This window comes from Humulus lupulus, chromosome 8 (genome assembly GCF_963169125.1).
Source record: "Humulus lupulus chromosome 8, drHumLupu1.1, whole genome shotgun sequence".
NCBI classification, from domain to species: domain Eukaryota; kingdom Viridiplantae; phylum Streptophyta; class Magnoliopsida; order Rosales; family Cannabaceae; genus Humulus; species Humulus lupulus.
Window position 1 is genome coordinate 3,607,703 of NC_084800.1, and position 22,273 is coordinate 3,629,975.

General features: G+C 33.7%; 4 protein-coding genes across 6 annotated transcripts; all 4 read left to right on the top strand.

Annotated features, from left to right (window-relative positions):
* The first annotated feature begins 4,508 nt into the window (after positions 1-4,508).
* Positions 4,509-5,180, top strand: LOC133793669 (glutathione S-transferase T3-like). The gene is made up of 2 exons (XM_062230970.1): positions 4,509-4,831; positions 4,919-5,180. Exons 1-2 carry the CDS (start codon positions 4,509-4,511, stop codon positions 5,178-5,180), a joined length of 585 nt encoding a protein of 194 aa, XP_062086954.1.
* Positions 5,181-5,657: 477 nt separating this feature from the next.
* On the top strand, positions 5,658-6,959 carry LOC133793670 (uncharacterized). The gene has a single exon (XM_062230971.1). The coding sequence runs from the start codon at positions 5,658-5,660 to the stop codon at positions 6,957-6,959; it is 1,302 nt and encodes a 433-aa protein (XP_062086955.1).
* Positions 6,960-7,319: 360 nt separating this feature from the next.
* Positions 7,320-11,554, top strand: LOC133794198 (G-type lectin S-receptor-like serine/threonine-protein kinase B120). Its single transcript, XM_062231405.1, has 7 exons — positions 7,320-8,871; positions 9,479-9,586; positions 9,696-9,937; positions 10,021-10,231; positions 10,360-10,597; positions 10,677-10,824; positions 10,917-11,554. Exons 1-7 carry the CDS (start codon positions 7,545-7,547, stop codon positions 11,226-11,228), a joined length of 2,586 nt encoding a protein of 861 aa, XP_062087389.1. The 5' UTR covers positions 7,320-7,544; the 3' UTR covers positions 11,229-11,554.
* A 1,232-nt stretch (positions 11,555-12,786) lies between these two features.
* On the top strand, positions 12,787-16,508 carry LOC133794199 (G-type lectin S-receptor-like serine/threonine-protein kinase At1g61480). 3 transcript variants are annotated; one of them, XR_009875135.1, is made up of 7 exons: positions 12,787-14,400; positions 14,497-14,640; positions 14,722-14,921; positions 15,081-15,291; positions 15,599-15,720; positions 15,910-16,060; positions 16,147-16,323. XR_009875135.1 is itself a non-coding variant. In XM_062231406.1 (7 exons), the coding sequence occupies exons 1-7, from the start codon at positions 13,092-13,094 to the stop codon at positions 16,435-16,437; spliced, it is 2,544 nt and encodes an 847-aa protein (XP_062087390.1). In that variant the 5' UTR covers positions 12,790-13,091; the 3' UTR covers positions 16,438-16,508. The 3 variants fall into 3 exon arrangements, 2 of the variants coding, with proteins under 2 accessions (XP_062087390.1, XP_062087391.1); XM_062231406.1 differs by having other exon boundaries at positions 12,790-14,400; positions 15,599-15,836; positions 16,147-16,508; XM_062231407.1 differs by having other exon boundaries at positions 12,791-14,400; positions 14,725-14,921; positions 15,599-15,836; positions 16,147-16,508.
* The last annotated feature ends 5,765 nt before the right edge of the window (positions 16,509-22,273 follow it).

The following is a 22,273-nucleotide window of genomic DNA, read 5'->3' on the forward strand; positions in this document are numbered from 1 at the left end:
AAAATCTTTTCTATGTTTGATTCAAATTTCAAGAGGGTAAAATTAATAATTTGTGTGAGCCCCACATGTATTTTAAAAGTAAAGTGAACCCTTTTGTACACAAGAGTTTAATATTAACTCTATTTAAAGGTCATTTATAATTTCCAAGTTAACTCAACTACTCAAAACAAATATTCCTTAATGTCAAGAACATCAAGAATAAGAAAAAATACAAAGTGCGGAAATATAAATATACTACCTACTTATGGCTTGTTTTTCTCAAGTATGTACATTAAAGAAAAAATCTCTCCCTAGATTTCTATTGATTTATATGATGGTCCTTTACTTATTTTTGTATAATTAGTCTCTGTAAGGTCACTGCCATCAACTGTTCATAAAATTAAATTACAGGACTAGCTATCAAATAAAACTTCTAACATTACAATTTACAACAATATATTATTATAGATATTCTAATACAATTAATTAACTTCAGTTTTTTTTTTTTGTGAAATACAAGAAAATTTATTGAAATTAGGTGGTTGGATGAGACTAAAATAAATGATATATAGACACAACGGTTAAGCAGCTGCCCACCACTCTTGGGTGGGGTAATGGGGCATTAGTCGTCAAAGCCAAAATTGGAAGTTCAAACCACCAAATCCGACTAATGTATATTATGTATACAAGTATTTCTCAGATTGTCATTTCCACCCTCATATGATAATTTTTTTATATTAAAATTTTAACTTAAAATTGATATATTATTTTAAATAAATAAGTTCCTCTGTGAATTATTCCCTTTTTTTTTCTAATTCAAATATGATTTCATTTTATTTTATAAAAATTATCACTTATAAAAAAGAAAGGGATCTACATTGGTAAATAATTGAATATATAATCACGGATGAAACCACACTTGGATGAGTGTGACGTTAGCTACAAATTTTTTTACAAAAATATATAAGTTACCACTTATTTTTTTTATATGATTGTGTTTTTATATATTTTCATGAAATTTTGTATAATTTATAATACATAAAACAAAATTTCTAAATGACTATGCGTAAAAAAAAAATTCAACCAAATTTTCAGCAAACTAATTATTTAAAATTTCTTGAAAACAAATTGGAGAGATAAATTAAATTACAACTTATTCATGTGTATAAAACTATTGTGCCATACCAATAATGTAAAAAAGCTCACCTTACCCCAAACATGTTCAAAATTATATAATTGATATAATTTTTTTATTATATTAATAATTTAATTTTACATATAAATTTTTGGTATAAAATATTAACAGAATAATTGATGCGACAAATTAACGAATATAATAGTGTTATATATATAGCCTTATATGTTCGCACAAAGAGAATGTGTCGAGAACAAAAGGACATTAAATAAGAAGAGGTATTGGCCCCCAAATTTTTCAAAATAGATTTTTTACATGCTATTATTTTAAAAAGAATTTCCATATTTTTTAGAAATCATAAATTTGCCCTCCTAAAAAAAATACTTATATTTTGGCCTCGAAATCAAATTCTCCCTCATTCCCCCGTTTGAAGTTTGAATCTTCCTTACCCAATGCCAAAATTAAAATAAATAACTAACAACACAAAACATAAGAGTTAGAGTCAATGGCTAATTAGTGAGTCAATTGTCATTCATTAATAGGGGTGTTCATTGGTCGGTTTGGACTAGTTGAGTAGATTTTTGACAAACTCAAACTTATAATTGGGTTGATACTTTTCAACTCGTAACCCACCTAATTAAAAAAAATTGAAGTTCAACCCGACTATTGGTTCCGAAACTTTTTTTTAATTTTTTTTCTAAAAGAAATCGTTTTTTACCAATTTTTTTTATTATTTTCTCTATTTTTTAATTTGTATTTGTAACTAAAATAATTGTTACTTTAAAATATATGATTTTTTTATAAAAAAAATTATTTGAATTTAGTTTTATATATGTATAATTAATAATTAAATAAATATCAAATTAAAAAAGCAGACAAATTCTTAATTGGGCGAGTTGCCAAAAATTTCAACCCGCCTAATATAGTAATTGGACGGTTTAAAATAAAGAATGGATTTTTTGAGTTGTATTTTTTGTCGATATTTTCAGGTTGATTTGTACGAGTTATTCAGATTTAGCGGATTGCAAATTTTGTTGCAGAGCCCTATTTGTTAATGTAGTCAATCACACACAAACGTTAGCACAAATAATGTACAAAACGTTAAGAACATGATTCATAGGGTCCAAGACTTCTTTTCTTTTCTAAGCTAAATAATTAGTATTTATGAACTAGTTTATTAAACATTTTTATTTTTTTTAGAAGAAGAAAACCGAAAAACTTGTTAAAATTTTGGACGCACATAAACTATAAAGGGAGAAGTTTCTGATATCAAATCAAAGGTAGTCAATGACCTGTGGCTGTCCTATTTCTGCCTTGACCTAACCCATATTCCCTCGTCAATTTGCACTCTTTGGATATTATTGTTATTGGAGGATTCTCTCGTACAACCGAAAGACACCGTGTACTACTGTGTAGTTATTTGAAAGAAACCGTGTACGTCGTAGGTATTTAAACTTTTTAAAAAAAATTCAGAAAAATCTAAATAATTTATAAATTTAAAAATAAAGTTCCAACATATTATTTTCTATGCATATAAAAAAAATAATCACGCATGCAATAGATTATTTGAATTTTATTTCTACACTATAAATTATTCGAAATTTCTTAAAAAATTACATGAAATTCTAAATAACTACAATATACACAATCATAAAAAAAAAATTGCGTCAAAAATACTTCTCAAGTAAAAAACTAGAGAAGAGTGCAATGTTAAATCCTTTTTGGGGTCCACCATAAAACTACTCATTATTATTAGTTTTACAAAAAAAGAAATATAGAAAAAATAGTAGTTTTGTGAAGTAAAATCTTTAGGGTGCGTTTAGAAATGCACCATGTAATTCAACTTGAGTATAATTCAGAATAATTATTTGATTTGATGTAATTAAGCAAATTTGTATATTGCACGTTGTTTGTGCAATATGCAATATGCAATATACAAACGTGCAATAGAAATATAGAAAAAACTTGTATATTGCACATTATTTGTGCAATATGCAAACGTGTTTGTTTAATTTTATTTATATAATTTATTAATTATTTTTATTAAATTTATATTAATGTCATATAAATTTTAAATAAATATTATATTTTAATTAAATAATTTATTTATTTTTGTTTAAGTTTATATGTTTGTTCTAACTTTTGAATTTGAGAGTAACAACGTTTAATGTAATATTAAATATTATAAGTGAATTTTAAATTTAAGTTTCTTGTCATTACACAATAATTATGTAATTGAAGATAATTAAGGGGTCTCAATTATACTTTCTAATTCTTACAGCTCTCGAAAAAATTAGGTATAATTACAATATATAATTATTAATTAATATTAATTTTAAATAATATTATTTTTATACGTAATAATAACAAACTGTTTGTCAAAGTCAAACATGATAATAATAAGAATTTATAAACAATTATCACTTTACATCCAAATATATTATTAAAAATAATGTAATTAATATGAGTTGTTTTCAAACAAGCACTAAGAGCAACTCCAAAACAATGCCCGTCAGTGATGGGGTAAAAGGTGGGGTAGGTTGATGATGTGGAAGGGTTTAATTTAGAAGAAAACTAGCAACGTTGCCATTGCTGGGCAACATTGCTTTCCTTTTTTTTTTTTTTTCTTTTTTTTGATTGGATAAACTTAATAAAAAAATGTTAATTTGACCATTTAAGCATTTTTTGAGCAACTCCTGTTGGAGTTGCTCTAAGGCCAACTACAATGCTGGTTGCTATATACGTAGCCGGTTGACTTTTTCTTACAGGCAACATATAAAAAAAATGGCTTGCCATTGTAGCCATACGTTGCCAATTAATAATCAAGGAGGCGTTGCCTCTGTGAGGCAACGGTGCCTTCTTTATATATATATTTTTTTTTAATTATACATATATATATTATGTAATAAATGTATCCGTTGGTAAAAAACGGTAATATATTACAAAAATTTCTTCTATAAATACTCATTTATTTCATTCAATTTTCACACCATTTCATACATTTTTCTTCCAAATTATCAATATCACAAAATTTATATTTTTACCAATGGATTCCCAAAATTCTCAAAATTTTCCAAATTCTCCAAATACCAACTCCCAAAATCTAAATTTTCAAAATTCATCATTTTCTCCATATACCAATCCCCAAAATCCAAATTTTCAATATTCTCATTTCAATCAAAATTTTCAAAATACTCCTTCTACTAATCTTCAAAATCCAAATTTTCAATATTATCAATTTAACCAAAGTTTTTCAAATTCTCAAAATTATCCCATGTCCTCTTACCCTTACCAAAATTTTGGCTCTATTGAGACACCCCAACAAGCTCCATTCTTCACACCAACAAATTCACTACCATATGCATTTCATATGCCTTCCCTACACCAACCCGAAATGGTTTCAAGAAATTATAGGCCAAGTATGGAAAAGTCTAGTATTGATTTGAATCGTGAAACATCATCAACATCTATCTCTGAAACCCAACCTGAACATAGTGATGAAGGGTTGGAAAATGTAGTTCTACACAATGAAGATGAATTAAGGCATAAATGTAAAGTCAGCTGGAGCAAGGAAGCCACTATACTTCTGATAAGTGGATGGCTTAATACATCTAAGGATGCCATTGTGGGGAATGACCAGACTTCTACACATTTCTGGGCTCGAATCGCATATTACTTCAACACTAACCAAAAAGGTGAGCAAGCAAGGACTGGAAGGCAATGCAAAGACCATTGGAACAAGATGAATCAAAAGGTGGCGCGATTCAATGGATGTTATAAACGAGTTCAATAAGCACATCACAGTGGTTGGTCTGATGAGCAAATTCTTGATAATGCACATCAATTGTACAAATCTGAAAATAACAACTCAAATTTTTTGCTTGTGGATTGTTGGAGATTGCTAAAGGATGAGCCGAAATGGAATACAATGTACCAAACAAAAGATGGTAAGAGAACAAAGGTGTCAGATATAGGGGCATTTACTTCTTCTTCCAATGCAGACATCAGTGATGATGAAGTACGTGAAGTGCGCCCTACTGGCCAAAAGGCAGCAAAGAGAAAATAGAAGGAAAAAAAAGACACACATGCTAGATTTATAGAGATTAGTGAACGGAAAGCATCTGCATTGGAGAAATTGGTGGCGATAAAAGAGAAAGAGGCAGAAGATAATAGGATGACAAAATACATGGATTATCTCATCATGGACACGTCGCATATGACTCATGAACAAAAGAAAGATCATGAAAACTTGTGTACTTTTATTAAGAATAATATCCTGAAGTTGTAATTGCTATGTATTTTATTTTATTTAAATAAATTATCCTTTATGTTAACGACTATATTTCAACGGCTACATTTCAACGGCTATATTTCAACGGCTACATTTCAACGGCTATATTTTAATGGCTACATTTTAACGGCTATATTTAAACGGCTACCATGTCTATAAATACCAAATTTCAATATTCCTTTTACTCAACTCTCCATTCAATCCTTCATTTTACTCTTTCATTCCCAAAAATCATATACTCTAAGTTCAACAATGGATTCGCCAAATTCTCCGAATCCATACGACAATATGAGTCTAGAGGATATCATAATTGCAGAGTGTACTGACGATCATGATGATCAATATTTCAAAGCGCTCATGGATGGGGGTAGCTCAACAAGACAAGGAAGAAAGAGAGCCCACATTGATAGAGGTCATGTAGAAGGACACCAACGTTTGTTCGATGACTACTTTTCTGATGAACCGGTGTATACAGAATATCAATTTCGAAGAAGATTTAGAATGCGTAGACATGTATTCCTACGCATAGTGCAAGCTCTAGAAAATCATTCAGAGTATTTCCATACGAGGTTTGATGCAGTCGGTAGAAGGGGGCTTTCGCCATTACAAAAGTGCACCGCTGCTATGCGAATGTTGGCATATGGAGCGCCTGCCGATTATGTTGATGAGTATGTTCGAATTGGTGAAACTACTGCTGTTGAATGTCTAGTCAATTTCGTTCGAGGAGTGAATGATATTTTTGGGACCGAATATTTAAGACGACCCAATGCTGGGGACATTCGTCGCTTACTTCAAATAGGGGAGGTGCGTGGTTTTCCAAGCATGTTGGTAAGCATTGATTGTATGCACTGGGAATGGAAAAATTGCCCAGTTGCATGGAAAGGAAAATTCACGCGAGGTGATTACGGCAGGCCAACAATCATGCTCGAAGCAGTTGCATCACAAGATCTCTGGATATGGCATGCATTTTTTGGTGTTCCGGGATCCAATAATGATCTGAACGTGTTAAAGCAATCTCCATTATTCACTGAAATCTTACAAGGGCAAGCTCCAAGAGTTGAGTTTACAATAAATGGCACACAATACAACAAGGGGTACTATCTAGCAGATGGTATCTATCCAGAGTGGGGTACATTTGTTAAAACTATCCCACTACCTCAAGGAGAGAAAAGAAAATTATTTGCTCAATGCCAAAAAACGGTACGTAAAGATGTTGAGCGAGCATTTGGAGTACTTCAATCTCGTTTTGCTATTGTACGAGGACCTGCACGTTTTTGGCAAAGAGATGTTCTCAAAGATATTATGTATGCATGTATCATATTGCACAATATTTTTGTCGAGGATGAAAGAGATGCATATGAGAGTTTGGTTGATTTTAATTATGATGACGGCCCTACAAACACCCTAACAGTTGAAGTATTGCATGGACCTATTTCCGACTTCCCGACAATGCTGCAAAGAAATGCTGAAATTCGTGATAGAAATATTCATCGCAATCTTCAAGCAGACTTGGTGGAACACATATTGTCAAAATTTGGAAATCATTTTAATTAGTTTTTTTTAATTATGTTAGATTGATTAATTACGATTATGTAATTTTATAAGTTTTTTTTTTAAAAATTTAGTCTAATTTAAATATCATGTACTATTTATTTATATTAATATATGAATTTAAAAAATTTAGTATGATAATATTTATAATTATAAAATGATATATTAAATAATAATATGTGGGGACCATGATTGACAATTTTTAGAGTAGCTTGCATTGGAGTATTTTTAAGAAATATGTTGCCAAAAGTGATGTGGATGAGAAAAAAAATAAAAAATTATATTTTTTTTAAGTTGATTTAGACATTTTAGACAATATTAGAGTAGTTTGCATTGGAGATACTCTAATGCATTAACAGACTGTACCTAAAAACTTTTCAAAGGTATTATGCTGGTCTATCTTCTCGCCTTCCTTTATAGGCAGTCAGATTATTATTATACATGCAATTGCTTAAAGTAAACAAGGCCCAGCAGCAAGGGCCGCCATTGAAAGCTCTTCCCTTTTGATTTTCGCACCGTTTAACCTCGACCTCGATCTTTATTTCTTCAACATTTCAATTTTCTTTTTCTTGCTCATGCTCGGCAACAATGACCACGCTTAGCCAAACTCCTTGTCGTGTTTTAAGAATTTGGCTTGTCGTTTTCGTTGTCTCCTCCTTTGCTCTGCTTTGCTCCGCCATAGATACCATTTCTCAAGGCCAGTCTATACGTGACGGAGAGAGCTCCTCCGGGAACCTAGTGTCCGCCGGGGACATATTTGAACTGGGCTTTTTCAGCCCGGTGAATTCCACGTCACGGTTCGTCGGAATTTGGTACTGGAACGATCCTGAGATCACGGTGGTTTGGGTGGCGAACAGAGAAAAGGCTATCCCAGATAGGAAAGGAATTCTCACACTCGAAAGCGATGGCAGTTTGGTGATTTATGACGGTAGTAATAATTCAATATGGACGAGTAACAGTAACGTGTCTTCGGTTGTGTCGAAAAACATAACAGCGAAACTTTCTGATGATGGGAATCTTGCTCTTTCAAATGGCGAAAGTAGTTCTTATTGGGAGAGCTTCAATGATCCAACGGACACTAATTTGCCTGGCATGAAAGTTGAAGTGAGCGCTGCAAAAGGAGTAAACAGGGTCTTCACTTCATGGAAATCTATTAATGACCCTTCACCAGGGAACTTCACTATGGGGGTTGACCCTCGTGGGTCGCCACAGATTGTGATATGGGAGGGACCAAATCGACGGTGGAGAAGTGGGCATTGGAATTGGCAGATCTTCCTTGGTGTACCAAACATGACAGCTAATTTGTTATATGGGTTTAGGCTAGGCAATGAAAATGGTACGCAGTTCTTCACTTATGTTACTTCAGAAAAAAACAATAAGTTGAGGTTTCGGGTCGAGTGGAATGGATTCGAAAAGCAATATATGTGGAGACAGGCCGATAACAAGTGGGATCTTTTGCAATCGCAACCTGCTGAGACCAATGACTGTGAGCATTACAATAAGTGTGGGGAATTTGGTGTTTGTAGCTCATGGGAATCGGTCAAGTGCCGGTGTATGGAGGGGTATCAACCTACTAGTCGGGAAGAATGGAACAAGGGAAATTGGTCTAGTGGGTGTACGAGGAAAACACCATTGAGGTGTCAGAAAAGCATAAATGGAACAGAGGGGGATGGTGAAGAAGATGAATTTACTGCGCAGAGATGGGTAAAGTTGCCAGACTTTGCTGATTTGGTTCGGCTACTTCCCCCTTCCGCGGCGGGTTGTAAGGATGAGTGTCTGACGAATTGCTCTTGTATAGCTTATGCATTTGTTGATGGAATTGGGTGTCTGGTATGGACGGAAACCTTGTTGGATGTCCAACATTTTCAACGAGGTGGAGCTACGCTGAATATTCGTCTTGCTCATTCCGATCTAGGTACACTTTTTCATTCTATTTCTCCTTCTTACGCTCTTCATAAGCCATGTTTACTTATCCATATTGTGTCATATTGAGAATCACCTTTTAGTATCAAGATATTGGTAAATCACACACAATTAGTTAAATTGAGGAGTAACTTAAGTTTTGATTCCTACTCATTTATTTCCAAATCCTTTCGTTGCCCACAATTCTTGTTGTGGATTATTAAACCTGCCCTTTAATATTGTAGCCAATACTTTTTTTCTTTCTATGCAACAATATTTTTTATGTTAAAATCAGTAAAGTTTGTTGCTTTTAACTACTACTTACTCTTATTAACATAATATCATGGTTTGTGTCTTCGAAAGCAAAACAAACTTGAGGCTGCTCAAGTGGTTGGGCGGTGAGTGTGAGTGTGAGTTGTGGGGGATTTCCCTCGTTTCATTTATAAAAAAGTATAGTATATCAAAAGTGCGAATGGTATGGTACGACTTATCTATCACATTAGGACTGCTTAACCATAAAAACTTGTCCTCCGTTGAATGTGAATGTGATCTAATCATGTAAGAAAAATCTGGCGCATCTTTTGCAAATATTGATTTTTTTTTGCCTTACGAATGTACAGGTGAAAGGAGCAAAAAATCTACCACTTTGATAATTGTATTGACTGTTCTGGGAGCAGCTCTCTTAGGCTTTATATGGCTAGTGTGGAGGTTCAGATATAAACTGAAAGGTGAGCAGTGATTATTCCATTCACCTAATTTTATTCAGTTATGTTGTCTAGCACCATCATATATCTTAATATGAGCTTCTTACATGTTCCCCCCTCTTCTTATATTCAGTTTTGCCAACCTCTTCTACAATGCCCTGGTCGAGGAGCAGTGAAATACCACCATCTTCTGATGTGTTAAAGAGCAAAGAATATTCGACAGAACTTTCAGGATCAATTGACGTTCTGACAGATTGCCCTCAAGGCAGCGGGCCAGAATTACCATTGTTCAGTTTCAATTTTGTAGCAATCTCAACAAACAACTTTTCTGAAGAAAACAAGCTCGGACAAGGGGGATTTGGACATGTCTACAAGGTATTTATACGTTAGCATGTCTACAAATTCTGATTATAATTTGAAATGGTGCTAAATGTAATTATACAATCTTCTGTTACCAGGGTAAGCTTCCAGGGGGACATGAAATAGCTGTAAAGAGACTTTCAAGAAAATCAGGACAAGGCGTGGAGGAGTTTAAGAACGAGATTATCCTTATTGCGAAACTACAACACAGAAATCTTGTTAGACTTTTGGGATGCTGCATTCAAGGAGAAGAAAAGATGTTGCTCTATGAATACATGCCTAACAAAAGCTTGGACTTCTTTCTTTTCAGTATGTCATTTTTCCCCAGATATTAGCTTTGTCTCTTAAAAAGAACTAGTACAAATTATTGCAATAAGATTTTTTCTTTTCCTTGGTACTTATTTCATTGTTCATATTTTCTTTTGTAAAAATGGCAGATCCAGAGAAGCAAGCCCTACTCAATTGGAATACTCGCTTTAACATAATCGAAGGGATTGCAAGGGGACTCCTTTATCTACATAGAGATTCAAGACTTCGAATAATTCATAGAGACTTAAAGGCTAGTAACATTTTGCTGGATGAAGAAATGATCCCCAAGATTTCAGATTTTGGCATGGCAAGAATATTTGGAGGGAACCAAAATGAAGCGAACACAAACCGAGTTGTTGGCACATAGTAAGTGTAACATCTGTACTCTCTTCAACAAGATTAACTCTCTGTATTAAGTTCTAATGATCAATACTTCAAATTGCAGCGGTTATATGTCTCCTGAATACGCAATGGAGGGTCTCTTTTCGGTCAAGTCAGACGTATATAGTTTTGGGGTTTTGTTGTTAGAGATTGTGAGTGGACGAAGGAATGTTAGCTTTCGTAATACCGATTACTTGAGCCTTATTGGATATGTAAGTATATCACTATGTCATCTAGTTTTACTTGCCAAGAACAAGAAGCTAATATTGAATTATTGAATAAAATATATGTGCAATTGTTTCAGGCATGGCATCTGTGGAATGAAAGAAGACCAATGGAATTGCTTGATCCCTCTATTGCAGACACATGTTCCCGGAATAATGAAGTGCTAAGATGCATACAAGTAGGAGTATTATGTGTGCAAGATTCTCCTCTTCACAGACCGACCATGTCATCGGTGGTGTTAATGTTGGAGAGTGAAAATGCAAATCTTCCATTGCCAAGAGAACCAACCTATACTTCATTGAGGGGCTCTAACGATACAGATTTTTGCTCGGATGGCCCTGAGTACGCATCCTTAAACGAGTTGACTGTTACAATGGTAGATGGGAGGTAGTGATTTAAAAATATTTCTTGAAATATAAAATGTAGTTCATATGTATATGCCGTTTTTGTTAAGAAAACTTATATTAGTGTGAGGTTTTCATTAGCTATTCATTAGGTCCTGTCTGTGTTTCAGAACTGAAGAAAAAAAAGGGGTTGGAGATTGAGATTGAATTCTGAAACAGATTCATATGTATAGGGAACTGTTCTTTTCTTTTAAATTTTGATTGATAATTATCTGTATGTAGGAACAAGTTACAAAATCAAACTTGTATATAAGAAAGTTTTCAGCAGGCTTGAGAAGCTGTGTTTGGAATTAATTTGGCTCCGTATTTGATCCTTGTAGATATAAAACCCTGCTAAACTGCAACAGTATTTAGAACTGCAATCTATTGTAGGATCTAACCTCAAACTACTATATGTATTCTAATTCACATTTAAGAGCAAAATCCTCGAAGGCGAACAATACTTGAAACTTCTAAGCAAACAATCAAGAACACAAACTTAAACTAAGATTACATGAGAAGTTTATGTGGTTTGCTCAATAAGACCTACATCCACTGAAATCCCAAGCCAGGAAGATTTCTTGCTGACCAAACATAAAATTATACCCTCAGTTCTCTGTTATTCGAAGAGTTTTCTTTTCGCATACAAGAGTAACAGATCCCACTATGACACAATACTTTGCCTCTTGTAGCTAACACCAAAAACTACTTACTGCCCAATTGTTAGAATAAGGTTAAAATTCTCAAATCATCCATGAACATGAAGAAATCAAGTCCTTTAAATACATGAAGATCTAAATGAATTTTAACCGTACATAATAAATCTCAAGACCATTAATGTCATGAACATCAAGAATAAGAACAAATACAATGAGCGGAAATATAAATATACCACCTACTTATGACTTGTTTTTCTCAAGTATGTACATTAGAGAAAAAAAAATCTCCCTAGATTTCTATTGATTTATATGATGGTCCTTTACTTATTTTTGTATAATTAGTCTCTGTAATGGTCACTGCCATCAACTGTTCATAACAGTAACAGAGTGCTTCTATGAAATCTATCTTAGTCGTAATTATATTGTTTTCTCTGATCATGGTATTTTGGTCATTTTGGATTCATGATATGAAATGTATAGAACAGATAAGGTATATTATTTAACTCACATTGTTCCAAAGTAATGAAGATTATTTAATTCAACGTTTTATATTAAGAAGTAAATTTCATAGATACATGCTTACGTCTTTGACCGAAATTTCATAGATACATGTTCATAATATTCTATTATAGGTATTGCATGGCAGCTGACCAATGTTATTAAATTCTCTCTATATTTATATATAAAATAATGCAAATATGTTTCTGCATTGTATCCTTATGTATTTTCTAGATTATGTAATGTTTTTCTCAAAAATCTGGTTACGCTAGCATCTCTAGTTTCTTCCAAAAATCATTTTTAAGAATTTATTTTTTAAATTAAAATAATTTTCATAATTTGTCAATTTTTTTCTTCATAAATATCCAAATAAAATAAATAAGTCAAAATTTTTTACTCATTTTATTTTATTTTATGCTTTTAGATATAACCAAACGGGATCTGTAGTGTGAATCAAGCATATTATGATTTACATATTCAAAGAAAGACTACTTGACATAGAAACTTCTATGATAATACGAAAAAATCAACACCAGATATGCCCCGCATGGTCAGACTCACCTGAAAAAGTACAGCTTCATCTCATGCTAAGTTTTTTCTGGCGCAGTTCTAAAATTCTGTTGAATAGCTTTGTGCCTTGAGTGGTATAGTAAATGACTTCAAAAGATACAGAGCGTAAACATTAAATATAGGTTTCTTTCTCTCTTGAAGCCAATGAGTCCAAAATATAGAGATTGCAGCCTCTGTTTACTTCTAGTATTCTACATGTTTCAATCTCGATATTGCTCTGAAATTTATAACATAAGTTCATCCCAATCATTATCTAAAGGACAAACTCTAGTCTCATCCAACCAAGTTTTAGAGTTAGGTTTCTTCAGTCCTAATAATTCAGCAAATCAATATGTGGGAATTTGGTACAAAGGAATTTCTCCACGTACTGTTGTATGGGTGGCCAACAGAGAAAATCCGGTTAGGCTTGCAGATGCAGCAAGGACAAGTCTTATGATTGGCAGAAATGGAAATCTAGGACTTGTTGATGCAAACAACAACTCTGTAATCTGGTCAACCGATGTTCATGTTCGATCAAATAGTTCAATTGTAGAACTTTCAGACAGGGGAAACTTGGTTCTCAAAGATGGTGCATCAGGAGAGCACTTATGGCAGAGTTTTGATCATCCTGCAGACACATTCTTACCTGGTTCGGTACTCGGATATAATGTGAAAACTGGAGAGAGTTATGTTCTGACTTCCTGGAAAAGTGATAATGATCCATCATCTGGGAGTTTCACTCTTGAAATCTCTAAACAATCACCACCGCAAATTTTCATTTGGATCAATGGATCAAAGCCTCACTGGAGAAGCGGGCCATGGGATAAATCCAAGTTCATAGGCATACCAGAAGCAGATACTTCATATCATAGTTCAACTAATCTCGAACAAGAACTTTATAAAGGAACAACCTTTCTGTATTTAAACTTGTACAATGACTCCATTATCACAAAGGTTTTTGTTACTTCCAAAGGAAATCTGAAATCTTTGATAAAAGTCAAGGGTAGTGACTCCTGGGAGACTGATTGGGAAGCACCAAGAAATCAATGTGACATATATGGGACCTGTGGACCTTTTGGTGTATGCAAAACATCAAGATCTCCCATATGCAGGTGTTTAGAAGGGTTTGTACCAAAATCAGATAAAGAGTGGAGAAATGGAAATTGGACAGGAGGGTGCAAGAGGCGAACCGAATTGCATTGTGAGAAAAACACTAGTGGAAATGCTGTAAAGGGAGGAAAGAAAGATGAGTTTCTCAAGATTGGCTTGCTGAAACTTCCAGACTTGCATGAATACGTGATCGTTGATGATGATAAAGGTTGCTATAAATGGTGCCTGAATAATTGTTCTTGCTTAGCTTATACATTTGTGAATGGAATAGGTTGTTTGGTGTGGTGGGAAGACCTTGTTGACATTCAGGAGCTTTCCTTTGGTGGATTTGATCTTTTTCTTCGTCTTTCTGACACAGAGCTAGGTGAGAATGATTCTTTTCTTGCACAGACTCTGTTAATAAGTACACTTCTCTTTTCGTTTGCATGCATATATTTGATGCAATTAACTTATTATTCAGTCAGAGGAAAGAAAACTAAGAGGATTATCATCAGCATTACAGCTATTTCTGGAAGTGCTCTTCTCCTTGCTTCAGTTTTCGCATTACACCGACAGAGAGCAAACAAGAAGAGTTACACCATGAGAGGATGCTTCAAAAATCCATGTAACATTTGAATTTTATTTTTTTATTTTGAGGTGTTCTTTTCTATCTCAAACTTGATACTAATAGTTCAACTATTCATAGCAGGGAAGGATAAAATCTCAAAAGTTTTTGATTTCAATGAGAATGGTAACACTCCTATGCATACTCGTAGTGCCGAACTATATGATGATTCGCTTGAGGCCGAGCTTCATATTTTTAATTTGGATGGAATTTTGACTGCTACGAACCACTTCAGCTTGACAAACAAACTTGGGGAGGGAGGGTTTGGTTCTGTTTACAAGGTGATTGCTTATCTTAATGTGATTTATTAGACTTTCACTACACTTTGTCCCTAATAAGTCTTTTTTTTAGTTGATTTATTTTTAATTGAAGTCCATCCCCAACTATGAGATGAAAGTAAGATTGGACTGAAAATTTAAGGTCTATTTGCACTTCTGCAGGGAAAACTAGAAGATGGAAAGGAAATAGCAGTCAAAAGACTATCTAGAAGCTCGGGACAAGGCATTGAAGAGCTTAAGAATGAGGCTGTTTTAATCTCCAAACTTCAGCACAGAAATCTAGTCAAGCTCTTGGGTTACTGCATTCAAAACGAAGAGAAATTACTCGTTTATGAGTTCATGCCCAATAGAAGTTTGGATACTTTTATCTTCGGTTGGTTCACATATCTACTTCATACTAAGCAACCTCCTCTGTTTTTCACTCTGCTCTTTTAGTTCTGTTTTTCACAATGCTTCGAAATGTGTTTTTGTTTATATTAAAAAAAGGATGATGTTCACTTCATGGTACTCTCTTAAATTATTACCCAAATTTGATTATAGACAGTTGCCTCAAAACTATTTGCATAATATAAATGAATAGACAAAACTGCTTGCTTGATTTCATCAGTTCTATGTGATTTGAAAACATATACAGTAACTGCATCAGTAATGGTAAAATTTTGTGTGCTTGTATTGCGCAGATCCAACTAGAAGTGCACAGCTCGATTGGCCTACACGCTTCAACATTATTCATGGAGTTTCTAGAGGTCTTGTGTATCTCCATCGTGACTCCAATTTAAGGGTAATACATCGAGATTTGAAGGTCAGCAATATTCTCTTGGATGAGAATATGAATCCGAAAATATCTGATTTTGGGTTGGCAAGAATTTTTGAAGGAACATTGGATCGAGTAAACACTGTTAGGGTTGTTGGAACATTGTAAGGATTATTCTCAGTTATTCTAATATTCACTTTGTGCTATTGTGCTTATTTCATGTTTGTCTTAATGCAGAGGCTATATGTCACCAGAATATGCCATTGCTGGTATATTTTCGGAGAAATCTGATGTATTTAGCTTTGGTGTTATGCTATTAGAGATAGTCAATGGAAGGAAGAACACTAGCTTCGATTACTATGAGCAACAACCAAGCCTTATTGCTTATGTGAGTTCATACTAACATTATTTTCTCTTAATTTGATATTTTGGGTCATTTTCTAATTTAAGCTTGAGTGTGTGAAATGTACTTAGGCATGGCAATTGTGGAGTGAGAGCAAGGGACTAGACTTGGTTGATGGTGCATTAGTTGGCTCACTTAATGCATCAGAAGCAATGAGGTGCATACATGTTGGGCTTTTATGTGTACAAGATCACGCTGCAGATAGGCCAACCATGGTAGATGTCGTTTTCATGCTCACCAATGAAACCGATCGTCCCCAACCCAAACAGCCTATCTTTACTTTCCAACGTGAACATCAACCCCAAAACAAAACTAAATCCTCTCTCAATGACGCCACTGTATCATTACTTGAAGGCAGATAAAGTGACTACTGTATTTATTTTTATTTCAAGGGTATTTTGGCAAAATAATCTATTTTTATACTTATTATGTACTTTAGCTTAGTTTTGATAATTCTTTACAAAATGACATCTCACAATTCAGATAGTTGGTCGAAAAATTTAGACAATTGATCAAAAAATTTAGGCGGTCAAACAATTTAAGATATCAAATTTTTAGACATAAATTATTTTGCAAAAAATTATTAAAACTAAAACAGAATGTAAAATCATTTAATTAATAAAAAGATCATTTTCACAAATTTACTTATTGCAATCAATATACACTTAAACTCACTTGTTTCTTTTTAATTTATGTAAATTCAAAGACCTTGTTAAAAATAAAAAATCAAGGATCACTTTATTCATTCAGGGGCATGTGCTCATTTTATAGAAATTAAAAAAATTATATTGCAAATCTATGACAAAAATTCAAAAGGTGAAAATGTTACTAATTTCGGACTACACACTAAGAATAATATCATATAGCACACGTATCCTATATTAATCTTTTGTTTGAACTTATTCATGCATTGTGCTCTTCTATTTTCATTGGAGTATGGACTTTCGCTTTAGGTTTTCTTTTTCTTCAAAAAAGTTACGATTTTTTATTTTTAAAATTGTGTTATTAGGAACGAGAATATAAAACAGATTTTGTAGTTTTAAAAAAACAATAAGTGTTTGATTAATGTTTTCTAAAAATAATTTTTTAGTTTTATTTAAAAAACCTTAAATAAAAATTAATTAATATATTTACAAAGAGAAAAATATTTTAAAATGTAATAAATAATGAGATAAAGTAATGTAAAAGAAAAAAATGATGAAAAATAAGGAGAGAAATTTTTAGGAAGAAAAATTGAGAAGAGGGAAATTGATGCAAGAAAAAAAAAAGAGAAAAAATAGCGAGATAGAAAAAATAAGGAGAGAGAAAATAAAGATATAGTAAGTGATGAAAGAGAAAATAAAAAGATAATCAATGATGAGAGAAAAAATAAGTAGATCAAAAGTGATGAGACACAAATGAATGAGAGAAAAAAATTGGTTTTTTTTGTTAAAAATAACTAAAAACAACTTTTTGTTGTTCTCAAATTTTTTTATATTTTGTAAATTTGTTTTTAAAAATTATTTTATGAAAACAATGTCAAATATTCTACTTTTGTTTTTAAAAAATAATTTTTAAGTTTAAAAAATAAAATCTAATATTTTAATTACGAACCAAATACTGTATATAGTTAGTAACATATTCATTTTAAAATTATTTGTACTAAGACGAAGATATATCTATTTAAATCATATTCAAACTTCCACCTATTTTCGTGGAAACTACATTCAGTCAGTATATCAAATTAGTAATACCTATTCAGTTTTATAATTATTTCAATCAATATAAAATTCAATTGAGGTCTTTAAACTCTATAATATTGTCATTTCTTTTTCTTAATGTTTCTAAAGGCTCCCAAGGGCAAAATTTGTATTTTCCACCTATCTCGTTAATCATAATTAACGCTCTCCAATTCCCGCTATTCTCAATATTCCCAAATACCAATAACTCATATCCTGTTACCTTTTTATTCCCGGCAACGTTTTAATTATTAAAATCACTCCGAGACTTATCCCGAGCCCCGAACTTAAACCTGTTATGACTAAATCGCTAATTAATATTCCATGACTGTAACGCCCTAAACTCCAGGGATTGTTACAGTGTGCCTTGTAAACAGTGCTAAACTCGCTAATCGAGTCATTTGGCCAAAATCGTGTAACTAAGTATGATTAGCAGTTTAGGAATTAAATTTTTTGGTTAAGATATAATGTTTCATTAGAACGTTTATTATATACATTGAGATCCCAAAAAAATAATTTAAAGGTTTATTATAAGAAAATATTTACAACCAGCCGATCTAAGCAGCAAAACAGGGTTTAACCCTAGTTCTTCTTCAAATCTCGGCCGTGGTGGTCGAGCAGCTGCATATGTACACATCGTCACCTAAGCTCTCCAACTCAAGGATGGTCCAGCTTTCTTTTGCCTTTACCTGCACTACATAGCACCCGTGAGCCGAAGCCCAGCAAGAAAACACAATATTGCATGAATATAATATCAACAATGATCATAATAATCATCCAGGACTCTCAGTCCAAAATAGAGGAGTGACAACTCAAAAAGTCACTAAGGTGGGTTCCGTTCCCATTAGCCATGTGACAATAGGGTCACACAGGCTTTACAAATAAGTGATCATTTCACTAGCTTATCAAGATAGGCACTCGGTGAACTAGTCATCAATATAACCTACCGCATGACCATATAGTCACAACCATGGGATTCCGCTCCCTAGCCATGTGAAAAGCAGTCACCTAGGCCTGAGGCCCTGGCTCTGAGTAACTAGTCCTAGACTAGTCAAGCGCTTATAAGTTTCATCGACCTTAGGGTTGGTCCAGCATTAATGCTCCTAGAGTCATTCAACGCTGATATCGATTAGATCTAATCTTTTATCGGCCCTGCGTTCATGATGCTTATGCCATTTCTGACTCTCAGGTCAGTAATACGCGACCAATGCCGACCCTGACTAGTCAGTGCCATACACAAGTAAGCAAGCTTTGCTAAGCATTTAATATGCAATCAATGTCCACATTTAATAACCAACATGCATCAACAACAATCACACATGTCATATACACAGGGTGCAGTTTTCTTACCTCTGATTCGAGCGAGAATGAATAAAAGAACAACCCTTGAGAACGATCAACCTTTAAGCCCTTTAGCGGTCACCTAGTCACAATCAAATATGGGATACCATCAATAAATTGAATAACAAAGGTTCCTGAACCAAGATCTAGCCTCCGGGACATCGAATCCCACTAATCCGGGTAGTAGGAACGATCCCAAGGCCTAAAACTAAGTCCCCATTATCAAAACACCCAATTGGCCTCAAAACCACTCATGAGCTGCGACCCCCAATGTTGCTTATTTTATTACACGCAAGTGCACGTATCATACAAGTAGTAACTCACACAGGTGAGGTCGAACCCAAGGGAATTGCAGTTAAGTACTAACCAAATTGGATCTATATTTCTATTTGGCAACAATAAAATTTGGTGTTAAAATAATAATGCAGAAAACACAACAAGCAAAACAACAAATAAAAAAGGGTTTAACAATGGATGTGAAATTAGGAATATGATTTCAATTGCTTTGATTACCCAATTGTTAATTCTAGTCAACTATTCTTCTTCCTCCTATGTGATGACAGATTATAAAATCACCTAAACTCTTTTCAGATCATGAAGGTATTAATTGCATGTCAACTACTGCATCTCTGAGATAGTACAACAAACAATTCACATTAAGCAATAATCTAAAAGTCACACAAGCTATGCAAATACTTTCGTTTCACATCAAAACCTATGTTTATTCATTTAGAGCATTCCTAATATTCGCTTTTCAGATTTCATATTAGGATCATGAATTATGCTTAAGGTGATCAATCTCAAACATGTATTAAGCACAAAGATGAACAAATCACATAAACAAGGAAGAAAGAACAATCAAATAGCATTAATCCATGCAATAATCTCAGTCAATATCCATCAAATCCCTAAATAGGAGTTTAGCTCATAATCTCAGTATTCATATCCATAATCAAACTAAACATAGACAATAACATAGAAAATTAAAGAAAAATAAAATGAAACTAGATTGGGAATTGTCACAAATCGCCCACGCTCGCTCCAAGCTTCTTCTTCTTCTTTTTCGACCTGGTTTCTGTCTCCCTTCTTCAAAAATCGCGACCCCCTCCTTAAAAATGAAGACCTCATTATATATTTCTCCCAAAATGATGAAATTGCCCTTAAAATTCTGAGGTGTACAAACGTCAGCGCCGCGACTCCAATTCCTGCGCCGCGGCTCTACTCTGAAATTGCGACTTCTCGGGTTTCTAGAAATAGCTCACCGCGGCTGTAACACACATTAGTGCCGCGACCCTAATACAATTTAAGCAAAAACTTGAATAACCCTTCAGTTTAGCATAGTTTCTCCACAATCCACTCCAAATGCCCAAAACATATGCTTAAACCTGAAATCAAGCAAAACAAGCATAAATCCGCTCCAAAAACACATAAACCATTAAAAAGACAATGATAAAGACACTTAAAAAGGAGGCTAAAATTAGCCTAACAAACTCCCCCAAACTTGCTTCTTACTCGTCCTCGAGTAAGGAAATGACACATTAAACTAAAACAAACAGACATGACAAGTTAAGCCTCCAGTCTTTTTTAAATTACGCTGTCATCGCTCACAAAACTTCAACTGTTGATCAACCAGAATTTCAATTCAAAAACTCCAACAATTAATCTGAATGCCTCAATTGGAAATTAGATTATACCTTGCAAATAACAAATAAATAACTAGATAACACCATACATGCCCCACTCATTCCAACAATCCACTAACCAAAATTCAATACGCTTGCAGACTTACCTTTCTCCACTAATGTCAACAACACATGTTATGGAATCAAAAGGACTTCAAAGGTTCATAACATTTTGGCTTAGGTAAAGGTAGATTAAAAGACATTTAGGCTTCATTAAACCATAAGCACATAAAAAACCAATCAAACAACCCACCTTGCCTTCAATTACCATCCCCTAATTCACCCACTTCTTATCGATTGAGAACTCATACTCAATGCTCCAACATCACTTTATTTAATTATTCACCACTCACTTTTTTTTAACAAGAAAAATAACAAAATTTAGTGATGTTGCAAGTACTTTTACATTTTACACTTGTCTCAATCGAAAAATTACATCGTTCATCCACTCACACCAATACATTTTTTTTTAAAACAATTACAATTCGTTCCCCCAAACTTATTTCTAAGCTTATGGCATAATTCACAGGACAGGGAAAAATAATAATTGGTACATATTTGGCTTAATGAAGTGGTTATACAATCAATCATACAAGTTAAGGCACAAATAGGGAAACTATGGATAATAATGATAAGGGTAAGCTTGAAAGGCCCAAACGTTCCAAAAGAATGCCTAAATCATATTCCAAAACACATGTCATTAATGATTTCGTCTCAAAAGGCAAGCAATGCAAGTTCTATCCTATTCATCAATTCATACCTCATACCCAAGTAACACATGTATAACACAATCCACTTATTCACATTTGCAACATATACTAAAATTTCCAAAAGGCATCAAAATTAATCCAAAGAGTAATCAAATCAAGTACACGGTTAACCACAATTTCCATTTGACAAGTGATAACAACGGCATTTATTCATATCATCGGCTTAACTTTTGACACACACAACAACGAAAATAACAAAACAGAAAAGTAAGTCCCTCCCCCAAACTTTATTTCACATTGTCCCCAATGTGAACATGACAACCGAAGAGAGAGAAACTTACCTGACAACCCCTCAAAATGGGTTGGGTGGCGATGGTTGATCATATGGAGTGAAACGCGGTGGTATGGCAAAGTAATTCTCATCTTCTTCATCCAAAGACCACCGAGATACCAAATTATTCAGCTGTTGAATATGGTTCGCATCATAAGCACTCCGTTGCCCCATATAAGTTTGCATATGCATGTTTTGCTGAATAAGGTAATTCAACTGAGCATGAGTGTATTGCATAGCAGGATCCATGTGACCACCTAAAACTTCGGGTTCGTCCTCACCATCATCGGTCCTTTGTCGGCGGCGACCTCTTCCTCTCGGAACTTGCGGGGCATCATAGGGATGCGGAGAAATGAGGTGATTCACCATGGCCAACCCGACTGGCTTTTGCGGAGGCACCTTCATGTCAGTTAAGT